The sequence below is a fragment of the Festucalex cinctus genome, chromosome 18 (assembly GCF_051991245.1).
Source record: "Festucalex cinctus isolate MCC-2025b chromosome 18, RoL_Fcin_1.0, whole genome shotgun sequence".
Lineage (NCBI taxonomy): Eukaryota > Metazoa > Chordata > Actinopteri > Syngnathiformes > Syngnathidae > Festucalex > Festucalex cinctus.
This window is the reverse complement of record NC_135428.1, coordinates 21,583,804-21,605,481: the sequence shown is the minus strand read 5'-3', so window position 1 is coordinate 21,605,481 and position 21,678 is coordinate 21,583,804. Positions and strand designations below refer to the sequence as shown.

General features: G+C 39.0%; 1 protein-coding gene across 5 annotated transcripts in view; it reads left to right on the top strand.

The window, feature by feature from the left end:
* usp25 (ubiquitin specific peptidase 25) overlaps window positions 1-21,277 on the top strand; it is a 267,458-nt gene extending 246,181 nt beyond the window's left edge. For all 5 annotated transcript variants that reach the window (XM_077504218.1, XM_077504216.1, XM_077504215.1 and 2 more), the window contains one exon: window positions 20,424-21,277. In XM_077504218.1, the coding sequence (XP_077360344.1) occupies window positions 20,424-20,596 (173 nt within the window). In that variant the 3' untranslated portion in view covers window positions 20,597-21,277. The remainder of the gene's footprint in view (window positions 1-20,423) is intronic.
* Window positions 21,278-21,678: the final 401 nt, after the last annotated feature.

Here is a 21,678-nt window from a genome sequence, read left to right as displayed (position 1 = left end):
GATTTTTGCAGGTCTTAACAATCACCAAAACCCGTTGAGCTTGACACACACACTGGCAAAAAAATATTCTACATGTAAACGTTTATTATGCCATTTTCAAAGAAATTTTGCTTCCAATATGCCAGTACCCCAATGTGCCAGTACCCCAACGTGCAAGTACCCCAACGTGCAAGGACCCCAACGTGGCCCGAGCTGCGAGGGCCCTTTATAGCTGCTCGCAGCTCTAGTTATTCTTCTTCTTCTTCTTCTTCTTCTTCTTCTTCTTCTTCTTCTTCTTCTTCTTCTTCTTCTTCTCCGTAAACGATCGCGATTTTGGGTACCTAAACATTCACGAAAACTCACCGAACTTTGCACACTCCTCAGGCCCGGCGAAAAATTTGATATTATGAAGTCGTCATAACAACGCGACTCTATAGCGCCCCCTAGCGTAGAAAAATAAAAACCAAGCCTGGCACGTTTGAGCTAGAGCAACGAAAATTGGCAGGCACGTGTCGCACCCCGAGACGCACAAAAAAGTCTATTGGGACCATGTAGCTAAAATGTACAGGAAATGAGCTATGAATTTTTTTATGTCCAATTTTGGCCTATTTTGGCACATTCACTGTGGTCATGCTTTTTCCCCCTCTGCAAACTTTTTTCATCCAATTCACATCAAACTTGGCATTTATCATCTCAAGACCTGAGAGAACAACTGGGCAAAAAGTCTTGCCTTTTCGAAATACTATATGATGGGGGCGGGGCATCAAATATTGTCTTTAAAATTTCATTTGTCCAGAAAGAGCAAATGCTTAATAACTCCCATGTTCAAGCTCCAAAAAATCTCAAACTTCTCAGGCAACGTAATAGTCACGGCCTGAAAACATCTATATGATAAAATTCAGTTATACATATAGCGCCACCTAGTGGTGACAATAAATGTCATACTTTACGTTTTTAGCTACTGCGCTGAGCTCGTTGAAGGGATCCAGTTGAAAGTTGGTCAGAAAAGCCTTAAGATGTTGATCATGCGCCACACCGAATATTGTAACTTTTCGCCAAAGGGCGTGGCCGCTACGGTGCCGCAAAGTCTGAAGATTTTTCGTGACAATAAAAGCTGCATGAACTTGACCGAGATGATCCTATCTTCTCAAAATTTCACACATTTGATGAGAGTCCAGCCCTAAAGACATCTACGAACTTATATTTCATCTTACTGATAGCGCCACCTAGTGGCAATTTTTTTTCTTACGAATTTTCTTGTACATTTTTTCTCCAAACACGTTACCTGGACCAACCTCATATTTGCTCAGATGAGGGTTTCGGCCTTCATGATGTCACAACACGAAGTTTGTGAGTTTTCGCGAATCGCTGTGGGCGTGGCTAAGCACTGTTCGCCAAGAAAACAACGCCAGTTTTGAGGGTCTAAACATGCGCAGAAACCCATGAAACTTGGCACACACATCTGGCCTGGTAAAATGAACAATATTTTATTGTTGATTGTGCTATTCTTACAAAAATGACTCAATAGCGCCCCCTAGAAAATTTTAACGAAGCAGCCCCGATTGTACGTTTAAGCAAGATCTACGAAAATTTTTACGTGTATGAGGGAGCCAAAGACCTACAAAAAAGTCTCTTGGACCCATATGCTAAAATGAACAGGAAGTGAGCTACGAATTTTTGAATGTCCCATTTTTGACGATTTTTGCACATTTTCAGGGGGCATACTTTTGCCCACTTCTCCTACACGTTTTATCCGACTGACTTATGACTTAACCTGGACCATGCCAAGACCTGAGCCAACAACAGACGGAAAAATCTTGACTTTTGGAAATACTATATGATGAGGGCGGGGCATCAAAATTTGTGTTTCGCACTGAAAAAGGATATGCTTAATAACTCCCCGATACATGCTCCAAAAAATCCCAAACTTGACATGTATGTTTATCGTCAAGGCCTGAAGCTATCTCTATGACAACATTCAGTTATATATGCAGCGCCACCTAGCCCTTGAGGCATGAAAAAAAAATACCCCACTTACGGTATTTTGTACAAAAAAATGTAAACTCATTCTCAGTGTGATAACTAAGTCATTTAGGAATATTCTTTTACTTTCCACCACTCAAAATATTCACTGGCATCAGACCTAACCAAACATACATATTTTTGTTATTTAGTTTTATGTATTTTTGATAGCCTCTATGGACATTAAAAGCAGTATCGTGAATGAAGGCTATGCTTAATAACTCCCAGGTACATGCTCCAAAAAATCCCATACTTGAAATGTATGCATATAATCAAGGCCTGAAGCTATCTCTATGACAAAATTCAGTTATAAATACAGCGCCACCTAGTCCTTGAGGCATAAAAAAAAAAATGCCTCACTTACGGTATTTTTGCAAAAATTGTAAACTCATTGTAAGTGTGATAACTAAGTCATTTATGAATATTCTTTTACTTTCCACCACTCAATATGTTCACTGGCATCAGACCGATCCAAACATACGTATTTTTTATTTAGTTTTATTTATTTTTTGATCGCCTCTATGGACAATAAAAGCAACATTGTGCAATGAGTACGAGCGATGATGCGTGTATATATACTTTTACGAAAAATACCAATCAGGGCAACTCATTGCCTAAAAATAAAAAAAAGACGCTGATTTTTGCAGATCTTAACAATCACCACAACCCATTGAGCTTGACACACTCATCACACCTGGCAAAAAAAATAAATAAATCCACGTTTATCATGCCATTTTCAAAGAAATTCTGCTTCCAATGTGCCAGTACCCCAACGTGCAAGTACCCCAAAGTGGCCCGGGCTGCGAGGGCCCTTTATAGCTGCTCGCAGCTCTAGTTAGGGCCCGAGCAGCGACCGCTGCGAGGTCCCTATTGTTTTTGTAAAAATTATTATTATTATTATTATTATTATTATTATTATTATTATTAGGGCCCGAGCAGCTACCGCTGCGAGGTCCCTATTGTTTTTCGATCGGATTATTATTATTATTATTATTATTCTTCTTCTTCTTCTTCTTCTTCTTCTTCTCCGTAAACGATCACGATTTTGGGTACCTAAACATTTACGAAAACTCACCAAACTTTGCACACTCCTCAGGCCCGGCGAAAAATTTGATATTATGAAGTCGTCATAACAACGCGACTCTATAGCGCCCCCTAGCATAGAAAAATACAAACCAAGCCCGGCATGTTTGAGCTAGAGCAACGAAAATTGGCAGGCACGTGTAGCACCCCGAGACACACAAAAAAGTCTATTGGGACCATGTAGCTAAAATGTACAGGAAGTGAGCTATGAATTTTTTAATGTCCAATTTTGGCCTATTTTGGCACATTCACTGTGGTCATGCTTTTTCCCCCTTTGCAAACATTTTTCATCCAATTGACTTCAAACTTGGCATTTATCATCTCAAGACCTGAGAGAACAACTGGGGAAAAAATCTTGCCTTTTCGAAATACTATATGACGGGGGCGGGGCATCAAATATTGCCTTTAAAATTTCATTTGTCCAGAAAGAGCAAATGCTTAATAACTCCCATGTTCAAGCTCCAAAAAATCTCAAACTTATCAGGCAACTTAATAGTCACGGCCTGAAAACATCTATATGATAAAATTCAGTTATCCATGTAGCGCCACCTAGTGGTAACAATAATTGTCATACTTTACGTTTTTAGCTACTGTGCTGAGCTCGTTGAAGGGATCCAGTTGAAAATTGGTCAGAAAAGCCTTAAGATGTTGATCATGCCCCACACCGAATATTGTAACTTTTCGCCAAAGGGCGTGGCCGCTACGGTGCCGCAAAGTCTGAAGATTTCTCGTGACAACAAAAGCTGCATTAACTTGACCGAGATGATGCTATCTTCTCAAAATTTTACACAATTGATGAGAGTCCAGCCCTAAAGACATCTACAAACTTATATTTCATCTTACTGATAGCGCCACCTACTGGCAATTTTTTTTCTTACGATTTTTCTTCAATGTTTTTCTCCAACCATGTTAACTGGACCTACCTCATATTTGCTCAGATGAGGGTGTCGGCCTTCATGCTGTCACAACACGAAGTTTGTGAGTTTTCGCGAGTCGCTGTGGGCGTGGCTAAGCACTGTTCGCCAAGAAAACAACGCCAGTTTTGAGGGTCTAAACATGCGCAGAAACTCATGAAACTTGGCACACACATCTGGCCTGGTAAAATGAACAATATTTTATTGTTGATTGTGCTATTTTTACAAAAATGACTCAATAGCGCCCCCTAGAAATTTTTAACGAAGCAGCCCCGATTGTACGTTTAAGCAAGATCTACGAAAATTTTTACGTGTATGAGGGAGCCAAAGACCTACAAAAAAGACTCTTGGACCCATATGCTAAAATGAACAGGAAGTGAGCTACGAATTTTTGAATGTCCCATTTTTTACGATTTTTGCACATTTTCAGAGGGCATACTTTTGCCCACTTCTCCTACACGTTTTATCCGACTGACTTATGACTTGACCTGGACCATGCCAAGACCTGAGCCAACAACAGACGGAAAAATCTTGACTTTTGGAAATACTATATGATGAGGGCGGGGCATCAAAATTTGTGTTTCGCACTGAAAAAGGATATGCTTAATAACTCCCCGATACATGCTCCAAAAAATCCCAAACTTGACATGTATGTTTATCGTCAAGGCCTGAAGGTATCTCTATGACAACATTCAGTTATATATGCAGCGCCACCTAGCCCTTGAGGCATGAAAAAAAAATACCCCACTTACGGTATTTTGTACAAAAAATGTAAACTCATTCTAAGTGTGATAACTAAGTCATTTAGGAATATTCTTTTACCTTCCACCACTCAAAATATTCACTGGCATCAGACCTAACCAAACATACATATTTTTGTTATTTAGTTTTATGTATTTTTGATAGCCTCTATGGACATTAAAAGCAATATGGTGAATGAAGGCTATGCTTAATAACTCCCAGGTACATGCTCCAAAAAATCCCATATTTGAAATGTATATTTAGAGTCAAGGCCTGAAGGTATCTCTATGACAAAATTCAGTTATAAATACAGCGCCACCTAGTCCTTGAGGCATAAAAAAAAATGCCTCACTTACGGTATTTTTGCAAAAATTGTAAACTCATTGTAAGTGTGATAACTAAGTCATTTATGAATATTCTTTTACTTTCCACCACTCAATATGTTCACTGGTATCAGACCGATCCAAACATACGTATTTTTTATTTAGTTTTATTTATTTTTTTATCGCCTCTATGGACAATAAAAGCAACATTGTGCAATGAGTACGAGCGATGATGTGTGTATATATACTTTTACGAAAAATACCAATCAGAGCAACTCATTGCCTAAAAATAAAAAAAAGACGCTGATTTTTGCAGATCTTAACAATCACCAAAACCCATTGAGCTTGACACACTCATCACACCTGGCAAAAAAAAAAAAAAAAAAGTCCACATGTTTATCATGCCATTTTCAAAGAAATTCTGCTTCCAATGTGCCAGTACCCCAATGTGCAAGTTCCCCAACGTGGCCCGGGCTGCGAGGGCCCTTTATAGCTGCTCGCAGCTCTAGTTATTATTATTCTTCTTCTTCTTTATTCTCCGCAAACGATCGCGATTTTGGGTACCTAAACATTCACGAAAACTCACCGAACTTTGCACACTCCTCAGGCCCGGCGAAAAATTTGATATTATTAAGTCGTCATAACAATGCGACTCGATAGCGCCCCCTAGCGTAGAAAAATAAAAACCAAGCCCGGCACGTTTGAGCTAGAGCAACAAAAATTGGCAGGCACGTGTAGCACCCCGAGACGCACAAAAAAGTCTATTGGGACCATGTAGCTAAAATGTACAGGAAATGAGCTATGAATTTTTTTATGTCCAATTTTGGCCTATTTTGGCACATTCACTGTGGTCATGCTTTTGACCCCTTTGCAAACATTTTTCATCCAATTGACTTCAAACTTGGCATTTATCATCTCAAGACCTGAGAGAACAACTGGGGAAAAAATCTTGCCTTTTCGAAATACTATATGACGGGGGCGGGGCATCAAATATTGCCTTTAAAATTTCATTTGTCCAGAAAGAGCAAATGCTTAATAACTCCCATGTTCAAGCTCCAAAAAATCTCAAACTTATCAGGCAACTTAATAGTCACGGCCTGAAAACATCTATATGATAAAATTCAGTTATCCATGTAGCGCCACCTAGTGGTAACAATAATTGTCATACTTTACGTTTTTAGCTACTGTGCTGAGCTCGTTGAAGGGATCCAGTTGAAAATTGGTCAGAAAAGCCTTAAGATGTTGATCATGCCCCACACCGAATATTGTAACTTTTCGCCAAAGGGCGTGGCCGCTACGGTGCCGCAAAGTCTGAAGATTTCTCGTGACAACAAAAGCTGCATTAACTTGACCGAGATGATGCTATCTTCTCAAAATTTTACACAATTGATGAGAGTCCAGCCCTAAAGACATCTACAAACTTATATTTAATCTTACTGATAGCGCCACCTACTGGCAATTTTTTTTCTTATGATTTTTCTTCAATGTTTTTCTCCAACCATGTTAACTGGACCTACCTCATATTTGCTCAGATGAGGGTGTCGGCCTTCATGCTGTCACAACACGAAGTTTGTGAGTTTTCGCGAGTCGCTGTGGGCGTGGCTAAGCGCTGTTCGCCAAGAAAACAACGCCAATTTTGAGGGCCTAAACTGGCACAGAAACACACGAAACTTGGCACACACAGCTGGCCTGGCAAAATGAGCAATTTTTTATCGGCGATTGTGCTATTTTTACAAAAATGACTCAATAGCGCCCCCTAGAAATCTTTAACGAAACAGCCCCAGTTGTACGTTTAAGCAAGAACGACGAATATTTTTAGGTGTATGAGGGAGCCCAAGACCTACAAAAAAGTCTCTTGTACCCATATGCTAAAATGAACAGGAAGTGAGCTACGAATTTTTGAATGTCCCATTTTTGACGATTTTTGCACATTCACAGGGGGCAGACTTTTGCCCACTTCTCCTACACGTTTCATCTGACTGAGTTAAGACTTGGCCTGGACCATGTCAAGACCTGAGCCAACGACAGGGGGAAAAATTTTGACTTTTCAAAATACTACATGATGAGGGCGGGGCATCAAAATTTGTGTTTCGCAATGAAAAAGGATATGCTTGATAACTCCCCGGTACATGCTCCAAAAAATCCCAAACTTGACATGTATGTTTATCGTCAAGGCCTGAAGTTATCCCTATGACAACATTCAGTTATATATGCAGCGCCACCTAGCCCTTGAGGCATAAAAAAAAAATACCCCACATACGGTATTTTGTACAAAAAATGTAAACTCATTCTAAGTGTGATAACTAAGTCATTTATGAATATTCTTTTAGTTTCCACCACTCAAAATGTTCACTGGCATCAGACTTATCCAAACATATATATATTTTTATTTATTTTTGATAGCCTTTATGGACATTAAAAGCAATATCGTGAATGAAGGATATGCTTAATAACTCCACGGTACATGCTCCAAAAAAAATCCCACACTTGACATGTATGCTTATAATCAAGGCCTGAAGGTATCTCTATGACAACATTCAGTTATAAATACAGCGCCACCTAGCCCTTGAGGCATTTATATATATATATATATATATATATAAAAAAAACCACATACGGTGTTTTGTACAAAAAATGTACACTCATTCTAAGTGTGATAACTAAGTCATTTATGAATATTCTTTTAGTTTCCACCACTCAAATTGTTCACTGGCTTCACACCGATCCAAACGTATGTACGTTTCCATTTTGTTTTATTCATTTTTGATTGCCCCTTTGGACAATAAAAGTAACATTGTGCAATGAGTACAACGAGCGATGATGTGTATATACACTTTTACAAAAAATACCAATCAGGGCAACTCATTGCCTAAAAATAAAAAAGGACGCTGATTTTTGCAGGTCTTAACAACCACCAAAACCCGTTGAGCTTGACACACACTGGCAAAAAAAAATATTCTACATGTAAACGTTTATTATGCCATTTTCAAAGAAATTTTGCTTCCAATATGCCAGTACCCCAACGTGCAAGGACCCCAACGTGGCCCGGGCTGCGAGGGCCCTTTATAGCTGCTCGCAGCTCTAGTTATTATTATTATTCTTCTTCTTTATTCTCCGCAAACAATCGCGATTTTGGGTACCTAAATATTCACGAAAACTCACCAAACTTTGCACACTCCTCAGGTCCGGCGAAAAATTTGATATTATGAAGTCGTTATAACAACGCGACTCTATAGCGCCCCCTAGCGTAGAAAAATAAAAACCAAGCCCGACACGTTTGAGCTAGAGCAACGAAAATTGGCAGGCACGTGTAGCACCCCGAGACGCACAAAAAAGTCTATTGGGACCATGTAGCTAAAATGTACAGGAAGTGAGCTATGAATTTTTTAATGTCCAATTTTGGCCTATTTTGGCACATTCACTGTGGTCATGCTTTTTCCCCCTTTGCAAACATTTTTCATCCAATTGACTTCAAACTTGGCATTTATCATCTCAAGACCTGAGAGAACAAATGGGCAAAACATCTTGCCTTTTTGAAATACTATATGACGGGGGCGGGGCATCAAATATTGCCTTTAAAATTTCATTTGTCCAGAAAGAGCAAATGCTTAATAACTCCCATGTTCAAGCTCCAAAAAATCTCAAACTTCTCAGGCAACGTAATAGTCACAGCCTGAAAACATCTATATGACAAAATTCAGTTATACATATAGCGCCACCTAGTGGTTACAATAAATGTCATACTTTACGTTTTTAGCTACTGTGCTGAGCTTGTTGAAGGGATCCATTTGAAAATTGGTCAGAAAAGCCTTAAGATGTTGATCATGCCCCACACCGAATATTGTAACTTTTCGTCAAAGGGCGTGGCCGCTACGGTGACGCAAAATCTGAAGATTTTTCGTGAAAATAAAAGTTGCATTAACTTGACCGAGATGATCCTATCTTCTCAAAATTTCACACATTTGATGAGAGTCCAGCTCTAAAGACATCTACTAACTTACATTTCATCTAACTGATAGCGCCACCTAGTGGCAATTTTTTTTCTTACGAATTTTCTTCTACGTTTTTCTCCAAACACGTTAACTGGACCTACCTCATATTCACTCAGAGGAGGGTTTCGGCCTTCATGATGTCACAACACGAAGTTTGTGAGTTTTCGCGAATTGCTGTAGGCGTGGCTAAGCGCTGTTCGCCAAGAAAACAAGGCCAGTTTTGAGGGTCTAAACATGCACAGAAACTCCTGAAACTTGGCACACACATCTGGCCTGGTAAAATGAGCAATATTTTATTGTTGATTGTGCTATTTTTACAAAAATGACTCAATAGCGCCCCCTCGAAATTTTTAACGAAGCAGCCCCGGTTGTACGTTTAAGCAAGAACGCCGAATATTTTTAGGTGTATGAGGGAGCCCAAGACCTACAAAAAAGTCTCTTGTACCCATATGCTAAAATGAACAGGAAGTGAGCTACGAATTTTTGAATGTCCCATTTTTGACGATTTTTGCACATTCACAGGGGGCAGACTTTTGCCCACTTCTCCTACACGTTTCATCCGACTGAGTTAAGACTTGGCCTGGACCATGTCAAGACCTGAGCCAATGACAGGGGGAAAAATTTTGACTTTTCGAAATACTATATGATGAGGGCGGGGCATCAAAATTTGTGTTTCACAATGAAAAAGGATATGCTTGATAACTCCCCGGTAAATGCTCCAAAAAATCCCAAACTTGACATGTATGTTTATCGTCAAGGCCTGAAGTTATCTCTATGACAACATTCAGTTATATATGCAGCGCCACCTAGCCCTTGAGGCATGAAAAAAAAATACCCCACATACGGTATTTTGTACAAAAAATGTACACTCATTCTAAGTGTGATAACTAAGTCATTTATGAATATTTTTTTAGTTTCCACCACTCAAAATGTTCACTGGCATCAGACTTATCCAAACATATATATATTTTTATTTATTTTTGATAGCCTCTATGGACATTAAAAGCAATATCGTGAATGAAGGATATGCTTAATAACTCCACGGTACATGCTCCAAAAAAAAATCCCACACTTGACATGTATGCTTATAATCAAGGCCTGAAGGTATCTCTATGACAACATTCAGTTATAAATACAGCGCCACCTAGCCCTTGAGGCTTATATAAAAAAATGAATAAATACCCCACATACGGTATTTTGTACAAAAAATGTACACTCATTCTAAGTGTGATAACTAAGTCATTTATGAATATTCTTTTAGTTTCCACCACTCAAATTGTTCACTGGCTTCACACCGATCCAAACGTATGTACGTTTCCATTTTGTTTTATTCATTTTTGATTGCCCCTTTGGACAATAAAAGTAACATTGTGCAATGAGTACAACGAGCGATGATGTGTATATACACTTTTACAAAAAAATACCAATCAGGGCAACTCATTGCCTAAAAATAAAAAAGGACGCTGATTTTTGCAGGTCTTAACAATCACCAAAACCCGTTGAGCTTGACACACACACTGGCAAAAAAATATTCTACATGTAAACGTTTATTATGCCATTTTCAAAGAAATTTTGCTTCCAATATGCCAGTACCCCAACGTGCCAGTACCCCAACGTGCAAGTACCCCAACGTGCAAGGACCCCAACGTGGCCCGGGCTGCGAGGGCCCTTTATAGCTGCTCGCAGCTCTAGTTATTATTATTATTCTTCTCCGTAAACGATCGCATTTTTGAGAACCTAAACATTCACGAAAACTCACCAAACTTTGCACACCCCTCAGGCCCGGCGAAAAATTTTATATTATGAAGTCGTCATAACAACGCGACTCTATAGCGCCCCCTAGCGTAGAAAAATAAAAACCAAACCTGGCACGTTTGAGCTAGAGCAACGAAAATTGGCAGGCACGTGTAGCACCCCGAGACGCACAAAAAGTCTATTGGGACCATGTAGCTAAAATGTACAGGAAGTGAGCTATGAATTTTTTAATGTCCAATTTTGGCCGATTTTGGCACATTCACTGTGGTCATGCTTTTTCCCCCTCTGCAAACATTTTTCATCCAATTCACATCAAACTTGGCATTTATCATCTCAAGACCTGAGAGAACAACTGGGCAAAAAGTCTTGCCTTTTCGAAATACTATATGATGGGGGCGGGGCATCAAATATTGTCTTTAAAATTTCATTTGTCCAGAAAGAGCAAATGCTTAATAACTCCCATGTTCAAGCTCCAAAAAATCTCAAACTTCTCAGGCAACGTAATAGTCACGGCCTGAAAACATCTATATGATAAAATTCAGTTATACATATAGCGCCACCTAGTGGTGATAATAAATGTCATACTTTACGTTTTTAGCTACTGCGCTGAGCTCGTTGAAGGGATCCAGTTGAAAGTTGGTCAGAAAAGCCTTAAGATGTTGATCATGCCCCACACCGAATATTGTAACTTTTCGCCAAAGGGCGTGACCGCTACGGTGCCGCAAAAATCTGAAGATTTTTCGTGACAATAAAAGCTGCATGAACTTGACCGAGATGATCCTATCTTCTCAAAATGTCACACATTTGATGAGAGTCCAGCCCTAAAGACATCTACGAACTTATATTTCATCTTACTGATAGCGCCACCTAGTGGCAATTTTTTTTCTTACGAATTTTCTTGTACATTTTTTCTCCAAACACGTTAACTGGACCAACCTCATATTTGCTCAGATGAGGGTTTCGGCCTTCATGATGTCACAACACGAAGTTTGTGAGTTTTCGCGAATCGCTGTGGGCGTGGCTAAGCACTGTTCGCCAAGAAAACAACGCCAGTTTTGAGGGTCTAAACATGCGCAGAAACTCATGAAACTTGGCACACACATCTGGCCTGGTAAAATGAACACTATTTTATTGTTGATTGTGCTATTTTTACAAAAATGACTCAATAGCGCCCCCTAGAAATTTTTAACGAAGCAGCCCCGATTGTACGTTTAAGCAAGATCTACGAAAATTTTTACGTGTATGAGGGAGCCAAAGACCTACAAAAAAGTCTCTTGGACCCATATGCTAAAATGAACAGGAAGTGAGCTACGAATTTTTGAATGTCCCATTTTTGACGATTTTTGCACATTTTCAGGGGGCATACTTTTGCCCCCTTCTCCTACACGTTTTATCCGACTGACTTATGACTTGACCTGGACCATGCCAAGACCTGAGCCAACAATAGACGGAAAAATCTTGACTTTTGTTAATACTATATGATGAGGGCGGGGCATCAAAATTTGTGTTTCGCACTGAAAAAGGATATGCTTAATAACTCCCCGATACATGCTCCAAAAAATCCCAAACTTGACATGTATGTTTATCGTCAAGGCCTGAAGGTATCTCTATGACAACATTCAGTTATATATGCAGCGCCACCTAGTCCTTGAGGCATGAAAAAAAAATACCCCACTTACGGTATTTTGTACAAAAAATGTAAACTCATTCTCAGTGTGATAACTAAGTCATTTAGGAATATTCTTTTACTTTCCACCACTCAAAATATTCACTGGCATCAGACCTAACCAAACATACATATTTTTGTTATTTAGTTTTATGTATTTTTGATAGCCTCTATGGACATTAAAAGCAGTATCGTGAATGAAGGCTATGCTTAATAACTCCCAGGTACATGCTCCAAAAAATCCCATACTTGAAATGTATATTTATAGTCAAGGCCTAAAGGTATCTCTATGACAAAATTCAGTTATAAATACAGCGCCACCTAGTCCTTGAGGCATAAAAAAAAAAAATGCCTCACTTACGGTATTTTTGCAAAAATTGTAAACTCATTGTAAGTGTGATAACTAAGTCATTGATGAATATTCTTTTACTTTCCACCACTCAATATGTTCACTGGCATCAGACCGATCCAAACATACGTATTTTTTATTTAGTTTTATTTTTTTTTTGATCGCCTCTATGGACAATAAAAGCAACATTGTGCAATGAGTACGAGCGATGATGCGTATATATACTTTTACGAAAAATACCAATCAGGGCAACTCATTGCCTAAAAATAGAAAAAAGACGCTGATTTTTGCAGATCTTAACAATCACCAAAACCCATTGAGCTTGACACACTCATCACACCTGGCAAAAAAAATAAATAAAATACACATGTTTATCATGCCATTTTCAAAGAAATTCTGCTTCCAATGTGCCAGTACCCCAACGTGCAAGTACCTCAACGTGGCCCGGGCTGCGAGGGCCCTTTATAGCTGCTCGCAGCTCTAGTTATTATTCTTCTTCTTCTTCTTCTTCTTCTTCTTCTTTATTCTCCGCAAACGATCCCGATTTTGGGTACCTAAACATTCACGAAAACTCACCAAACTTTGCACACTCCTCAGGCCCGGCGAAAAATTTGATATTATGAAGTCGTCATAACAACGAGACTCTATAGCGCCCCCTAGCGTAGAAAAATAAAAACCAAGCCCGGCACGTTTGAGCTAGAGCAACAAAAATTGGCAGGCACGTGTAGCACCCCGAGACGCACAAAAAAGTCTATTGGGACCATGTAGCTAAAATGTACAGGAAATGAGCTATGAATTTTTTAATGTCCAATTTTGGCCTATTTTGGCACATTCACTGTGGTCATGCTTTTTCCCCCTTTGCAAACATTTTTCATCCAATTGACTTCAAACTTGGCATTTATCATCTCAAGACCTGAGAGAATAACTGGGCAAAAAGTCTTGCCTTTTCGAAATACTATATGATGGGGGCGGGGCATCAAATATTGCCTTTAAAATTTCATTTGTCCAGAAAGAGCAAATGCTTAATAACTCCCATGTTCAAGCTCCAAAAAATCTCAAACTTCTCAGGCAATGTAATAGTCACGGCCTGAAAACATCTATATGATAAAATTTAGTCATACATATAGCGCCACCTAGTGGTAACAATAAATGTCATACTTTACGTTTTTAGCTACTGCGCTGAGCTCGTTGAAGGGATCCAGTTGAAAATTGGTCAGAAAAGCCTTAAGATGTTGATCATGCCCCACACCGAATATTGTAACTTTTCACCAAAGGGCGTGGCCGCTACGGTGCCGCAAATTCTGAAGATTTTTCGTGACAATAAAAGCTGCATTAACTTGACCGAGATGATCCTATCTTCTCAAAATTTCACACATTTGATGAGAGTCCAGCCCTAAAGACATCTATGAACTTATATTTCATCTAACTGATCGCGCCACCTAGTGGCAATTTTTTTTCTTACGAATTTTCTTCTACGTTTTTCTCCAAACACGTTAACTGGACCTACCTCATATTTGCTCAGATGAGGGTTTCGGCCTTCATGATGTCACAACACGAAGTTTGTGAGTTTTCGCGAATTGCTGTGGGTGTGGCTAAGCACTGTTCGCCAAGAAAACAAAGCCAGTTTTGAGGGTCTAAACATGCACAGAAACTCATGAAACTTGGCACACACATCTGGCCTGGTAAAATGAGCAATATTTTATTGTTGATTGTGCTATTTTTACAAAAATGACTCAATAGCGCCCCCTAGAAGTTTTTAACGAAGCAGCCCCGGTTGTACGTTTAAGCAAGAACGACGAATATTTTTAGGTGTATGAGGGAGCCCAAGACCTACAAAAAAGTCTAATGGACCCATATGCTAAAATGAACAGGAAGTGAGCTACGAATTTTTGAATGTCCCATTTTTGACAATTTTTTCACATTCACAGGGGGCAGACTTTTGCCCACTTCTCCTACACGTTTCATCTGACTGAGTTAAGACTTGACCTGGACCTGAGCCAACGACAGGGGGAAAAATCTTGACCTTTCGAAATACTATATGATGAAGGCGGGGCATCAAAATTTGTGTTTCGCACTGAAAAAGGATATGCTTAATAACTCCCCGGTACATGCTCCAAAAAATCCCAAACTTGACATGTATGTTTATCGTCAAGGCCTGAAGCTATCTCTATGACAACATTCAGTTATATATGCAGCGCCACCTAGCCCTTGAGGCATAAAAAAAAAATACCCCACATACGGTATTTTGTACAAAAAATGTAAACTCATTCTAAGTGTGATAACTAAGTCATTTATGAATATTCTTTTAGTTTCCACCACTCAAAATGTTCACTGGCATCAGACTTATCCAAACATATATATATTTTTATTTATTTTTGATAGCCTCTGTGGACATTAAAAGCAATATCGTGAATGAAGGATATGCTTAATAACTCCACGGTACATGCTCCAAAAAAAATCCCACACTTGACATGTATGCTTATAATCAAGGCCTGAAGGTATCTCGATGACAACATTCAGTTATAAATACAGCGCCACCTAGCCCTTGAGGCTTATATAAAAAAAAAAAACCACATACGGTATTTTGTACAAAAAAATGTAAACTCATTCTAAGTGTGATGACTAAGTCATTTCTGAATATTCTTTTAGTTTCCACCACTCAAATTGTTCACTGGCTTCACACCGATCCAAACGTATGTACGTTTCCATTTTGTTTTATTCATTTTTGATTGCCCCTTTGGACAATAAAAGTAACATTGTGCAATGAGTACAACGAGCGATGATGTATATATACACTTTTACAAAAAATACCAATCAGGGCAACTCATTGCCTAAAAATAAAAAAGGACGCTGATTTTTGCAGGTCTTAACAATCACCAAAACCCGTTGAGCTTGACACACACTGGCAAAAAAAATATTCTACATGTAAACGTTTATTATGCCATTTTCAAAGAAATTTTGCTTCCAATATGCCAGTACCCCAACGTGCCAGTACCCTAACGTGCAAGTACCCCAACGTGCAAGGACTCCAACGTGGCCCGGGCTGCGAGGGCCCTTTATAGCTGCTCGCAGCTCTAGTTATTCTTCTTCTTTATTCTCCGCAAACGATCGCATTTTTGACGACCTAAACATTTACGAAAACTCACCGAAATTTGCACACTCTTCGTGCCCGGCGAAAAATTTTATATTCTGATGTTGTTATGACAACGAGACTCTATAGCGCCCCCTAGCATAAAAAAATAAAAAACAATCCCGGCACGTCTGACCTAGAGCTACGAAATTTGGCAGGCACTTGTAGCACCCCGGGACGCACAAAAAGTCAATTGGGACCATATAGCAAATATGTACAGGAAGTGAGTTATGAATTTTTGTATGTCCAATTTTGGCCCATTTTTGCATATTCACTGTGGTCATACTTTTCCCACCTTTGCAAACAGTTTTAATCCGATTGACTTCAAACTTGGCATGTATCATCTCAAGACCTGAGACAACAACTGGGCAAAATATCTTTACTTTTCGGAATACTATATGACGGGGGTGGGGCATCAAATATTGCCTTTAAAATTTCATTTGTCCAGAAAGACAAAATGGTTAATAACTCCCATGTGCAAGCTTCAAAAAATCTCAAACTTCTCATGCAACTTAATAGTCACGGCCTGAAAACATCTATATAATAAAATTCAGTTCTACATTTAGCGCCACCTAGTGGTGACAATAAATGTCATACTTTACGTTTTTAGCTACTGTGCCTAGCTCGTTGAAGGGATCCAGTTGAAAATTTGTCAGAAAAGCCTTAAGATGTTGATCATGCCCCACACCGAATATTGTAACTTTTCGCCAAAGGGCGTGGCCGTTACGGTGTCGCAAAGTCTGATAATTTTTCGCGACAATAAAAGTTGCTTTAACTTGACCCACATGATCCTATCTCCTCAAAATTTCACACATTTGATGAGAGTCCAGCCCTTAAGACATCTACGAACTTATATTTCATCTTACTTATAGCGCCACCTAGTGGCATTTTTTTTTCTTACGAATTTTCTTCAACGTTTCTCTCCAAACACGTTAACTGGACCTACCTCATATTTGCTCAGAAGAGGGTTTCGGCCTTCATGATGTCACAACACGAAGTTTGTGAGTTTTCGCGAAGCACTGTTCGCCAAGAAAACAACGCCGATTTTGAGGGTCTAAACATGCACAGAAACTCATGAAACTTGGCACACACATCTGGCCTGGTAAAATGAGTAATATTTTATCATGTATTGTGCTATTTTTACAAAAATGACTCAATAGCGCCCCCTAGAAATTTTTAACGAAGCAGCCCCGGTTGTACGTTTAAGCAAGAACGACGAATGTTTTTAGGTGTATGAGGGAGTCCAAGACCTACAAAAAAGTCTCTTGGATCCATATGCTAAAATGAACAGGAAGTGAGCTACGAATTTTTGAATGTCCCATTTTTGACGATTTTTGCACATTTACAGGGGGCATACTTTTACCCACTTCTCCTACACGTTTCATCCGACTGACTTCAGACTTGACCTGGACCATGTCAAGACCTGAGCCGACAGGCAGAAAAATCTTGACTTTTCGGAATACTATATGATGAGGGCGGGGCATCAAATTTTGTGTTTCGCAATGAAAAAGGATATGCTGAATAACTCTCCGGTACATGCTCCAAAAAAAATCCCAAACTTGACATGTATGTTTATAGTCAAGGCCTGAAGGTATCTCTATGACAATATTCAGTTATATATGCAGCGCCACCTCGCCCTTGAGGCGTGAAAAAAAAATACCCCACATATGGTATTTTTACAAAAATTGTAAACTAATTGTAAGTGTGATAACTAAGTCATTTATGAATATTATTTTACTTTCCACCACTCAAAATGTTCACTGGCATCAGACCTATCCAAACATGCATACTTTTTTTTTTTATTTGATTTAATTTTGATAGCCTCTATGGACAATAAAAGCAACATTGTGCAATGAGTACGAGCGATGATGGGTACATATATTTTTCCAAAAAATACCAATCAGGGCAACTTATTGCCTAAAAATAAAAATGGGTGTTAATTTTTGCAGATCTTAACGTTCAACAAAACCCATTGAGCTTGAAACATTCATCACACCTGGCAAAGAAAATCCACATGTAAAGGTTTATCATGCCATTTTCAAAGAAATTCTGCTTCCAATGTGACAGTACCCCAACGTGCCAGTCCCCCAACGTGCAAGTACCCCAACGTGGCACGGGCTGCGAGGGCCCTTTATAGCTGCTCGCAGCTCTAGTTTACTTTGTGCTTCCATTGCTTTTATTGTTGCCTGTACTGTGCACATTGAAATTTATTTTATACTTTTATTTTATACTTTTTTTTTTTTTTTTACATCAACTGTGAAGTGCGTTATAAATAAATCTATTATTATTATTATTATTATTATTATTATTAAAACACTCGCTTACTGATCTTAGAATTACTCTCAGATCAAATTATAATTATACTATTAAAATTTTAAGATGAAGTTGTAAAATAGGTTTTATTTGATGAACATAAGACAGATGTGTCATGTCATATCTAATATGGATAGAGTATGTCGTGTATATTATTACTCTGTCTATAGGTTGTGTGAATGAACTCAGCTGATTCTCGAAGTATGCAACCTCATCTCTTCATTCACGTTCTAAACACTACCACACTGTATATAATAATAATAATAATAATAATTATAATAATCTCAATAGCAATAATAATAATAATAATAATAATAATAATGCATCAGATTTCTATAGCGCTGTTCTAGACACTCAAAGACGATTTATGGAGACATTACTCATTCACTCACACATTCATACCTTTCAGGCACCAGTAAGTGAGTGACACTGGAGGCTATGTGTCTGAAGTGTCTTACCCAAGGACACAACGGCACATGACTTTAGGGAAGAGCAGGAATCGAATAGGCAACCTTCGGGTTACTGGACAACCGTCTCTACACCCTGAGTCACAGCCGCCACACATAAATACTGGAACGGATTAATTGTTTTTCCATTCATTTTAATGGGAAAAGTTACCTCTATTCAAGAAGGTTTCAATTTACAAACGAGGTTCCGGAACCAATTAAGTTCGTCATCTGAGGCACTGCAGTGCGCATGCTTCAAAATTGGCACGTTCTCTTAGTTCACCACTAGATGGCACTAAATCCTAAATCTCTTTAAAACATCACTTTAATTTTCTGCCATTGTCAAGCACCTGGATTATTTTAAACAACTCAACTTTATTTATAAAGCACTTTAAAACAAGCACTACTGTATACAAAATGCTGTACATGAAATCGGTCATGCAGTAAGAAGAGTAAGAAAAGTAAAATAAGAACAAAACAATACATTTTAAGTATACAAGTGAATGCAATTTACATCAATGAATTAAGAAGTAGGTAAGTGAATGAATGAATGAATGAATGAATGAATGAATAAACAAACAGCAGACAAACAAAGTAACAATGGTTATTCTTGACATACATACTATAGTATAATAGTATTTAAGACTAAAAAATTTCCGCGGAAATTTTGGACGTGACTGCTGACTCTTGCAAGGTGGAAAGTCGAATGCACTGAACAGTTTGCCAAATGTTGGTGTACTTTACCTCTTGATCAGTCAACAAGCTAGCATTAGCATGCTAAGATAACTTAGCATTAACAATAGCATGATAACTTAACATTAGCATTAGCATGCTAAATTAGCATTAGCATGTTAAGCTAGCATTGGCATATTAAGTTAGCATTAGCATGCTAAATTAACATTAGCATTAATACTAACTTAGCATTAGTGTGCTAATTCAGTATTATGATTAGCATGCTAAGCTAGCATTAGCATGCTGACTTGGCATTAGCATGCTAACTTAACATTAGCATGCTGAGCTAGCATTAGTTTGTTAACTTAACATTAGCATTAGCATGCTATGCTAGCTGTAGCATGCTAACTTAGCATTAGCATGCTAACTTTAACTTAACTTCGGTAAATGTATGTGCGCGCAGCGTGGCTTGGAAAAAGGTGCTTAATTTTCCCCCCTTCTCCATTCATTCCTATGGGACTTTATACCTCATTTGTGCCGGTACGTTCAACGGTTCGGGCCGCATTTTTTCCTGAAAAATTCTGCTATAATAAACGCCGTTTTCTAGGATAGTAAGATGTGACTGCTTTGCTTTGCAAGCAGTAGCTACGCTACTGCTTTGCTCCGCAGCAGTCACATAATTACGTTTAAGCACTAGTAATAATAAAGCAGTCGGATTGTACTGTTGGGCAATAGTTTTTTAAGTGTATTTTTTTTTTTTTTTTTTTTTTTTTTTTTTACCTCTCCCCTCCCTGTGTCGAAGCTCATTTGAGTTTGTCCAGCAAAAGCTTGTTCTGGCAAATGTTCAGGAAAGGCTGACTTATCACCCAGGCCCATACTCTCTAGACTTTTACTCTCTGTTTGTGCAACGTGCTGCCACATATGATATCATAGTCCAAATATTTGCTCATTTGATGTCTATGTTTTGAGTTCTAAATGAGGATGCAAAGCCCGTCCAATGAAACTATCTTTCTCTGTCTGGCCATTTTCTGTTGATAGCCAACCTCCAAGAAAAGCTGACTGACTTTCTCCCCAAGTTACTGGACTGCTCGACGGAGATCAAAACCTTCCACGACCCCCCGAAGGTTGTCGCCTACTCCACCTTGGAGCTGTGCGAAAGATTCGGCCGCATCATGACCGCACTGTGCAAGGTGGCCAAGAATGGGAGATGAGCTCTGCGGATGAGCCCGGCAACCTCTCCCCGCATCCAGGCTCGAGCCTGGTCTTAAATCCCATGGAGTTCTCTTAACCCATGCCTTCCTTTAGAAATCCAGGGCTCACTTGCTTTCTAAGCTCTTATTCCTCTGTTACTTTTTTGCTGCTATAGGTTTTATCATTACAGATATTATTTCACTTATGTTATGCAAAAACAACAGAGGAAGCGTAGGGGAGGGAGGACAAGGTGGACTGTTTTGGAGGGAAGATGAAAAGGGGTTAGTGGAGCACAAATGCTAAAAGCCAAGCACATTCAGCATCAGCTTTGCGAGACAAAGACAAAACAAGTTTGCAGGTGTTCATACTTTTACCAGTGTTGTTACTGCTTTGATTCAAGCGTCCCCCCCCCCAACCGCTCTACAAACCCTTTCTCAAAGCATCCAATCTCGGCGTTTGTTTGCCCCGCTGCGCTGCCTCCAGTTTGGTACAGTATTATTACGTTTTGGTTCATTTTATAAGGAAGAAAACCTTCGGAGTTATAGAAAACCAGGTGAACTCAAATGGGTCTCGTGTCTTTGTGAGCTGCTCCATGAATGAGATGGTTTAAGTGCTGTGGGTGGGCAGCCATGGACTTTCTGTGGCTTGTTAATAAATCCATAGAATAAAGGTTTATTTATGGCCCTTTTAGGCCAAATAAATACATGTGTTGTGGTTTTGTGTGTGCGTTTGCTAGGTTCAAAATTGTACTCAAGCTAAATGTATGCTCATCACGACGTTTGGGATGTGCTTCCCACTGCCATGATTCGAATACGGAGCCAGCGGTACCTGTGCAACACCATGGTCCCTTGGTCATTTTGAGCCTCCACTGTGCAAAAAAGCCATTTAGTACTTCACCAGAGCGAACGTCATCTTCACAAACTCTTAAGCCATGAGTAAAGCAATAAATAAAAACTAAGGGCCGACTCAAGGCACAAGCGAACTAAGTGGGGATGTAACGATATCTAAACATCATGATACGATAATTATCACGATATTGTGGGGGGGTTGGTGATATTTAAAAAAGAACACAATATTGTAAAAAAAAAAAAAAAAAAAAAGC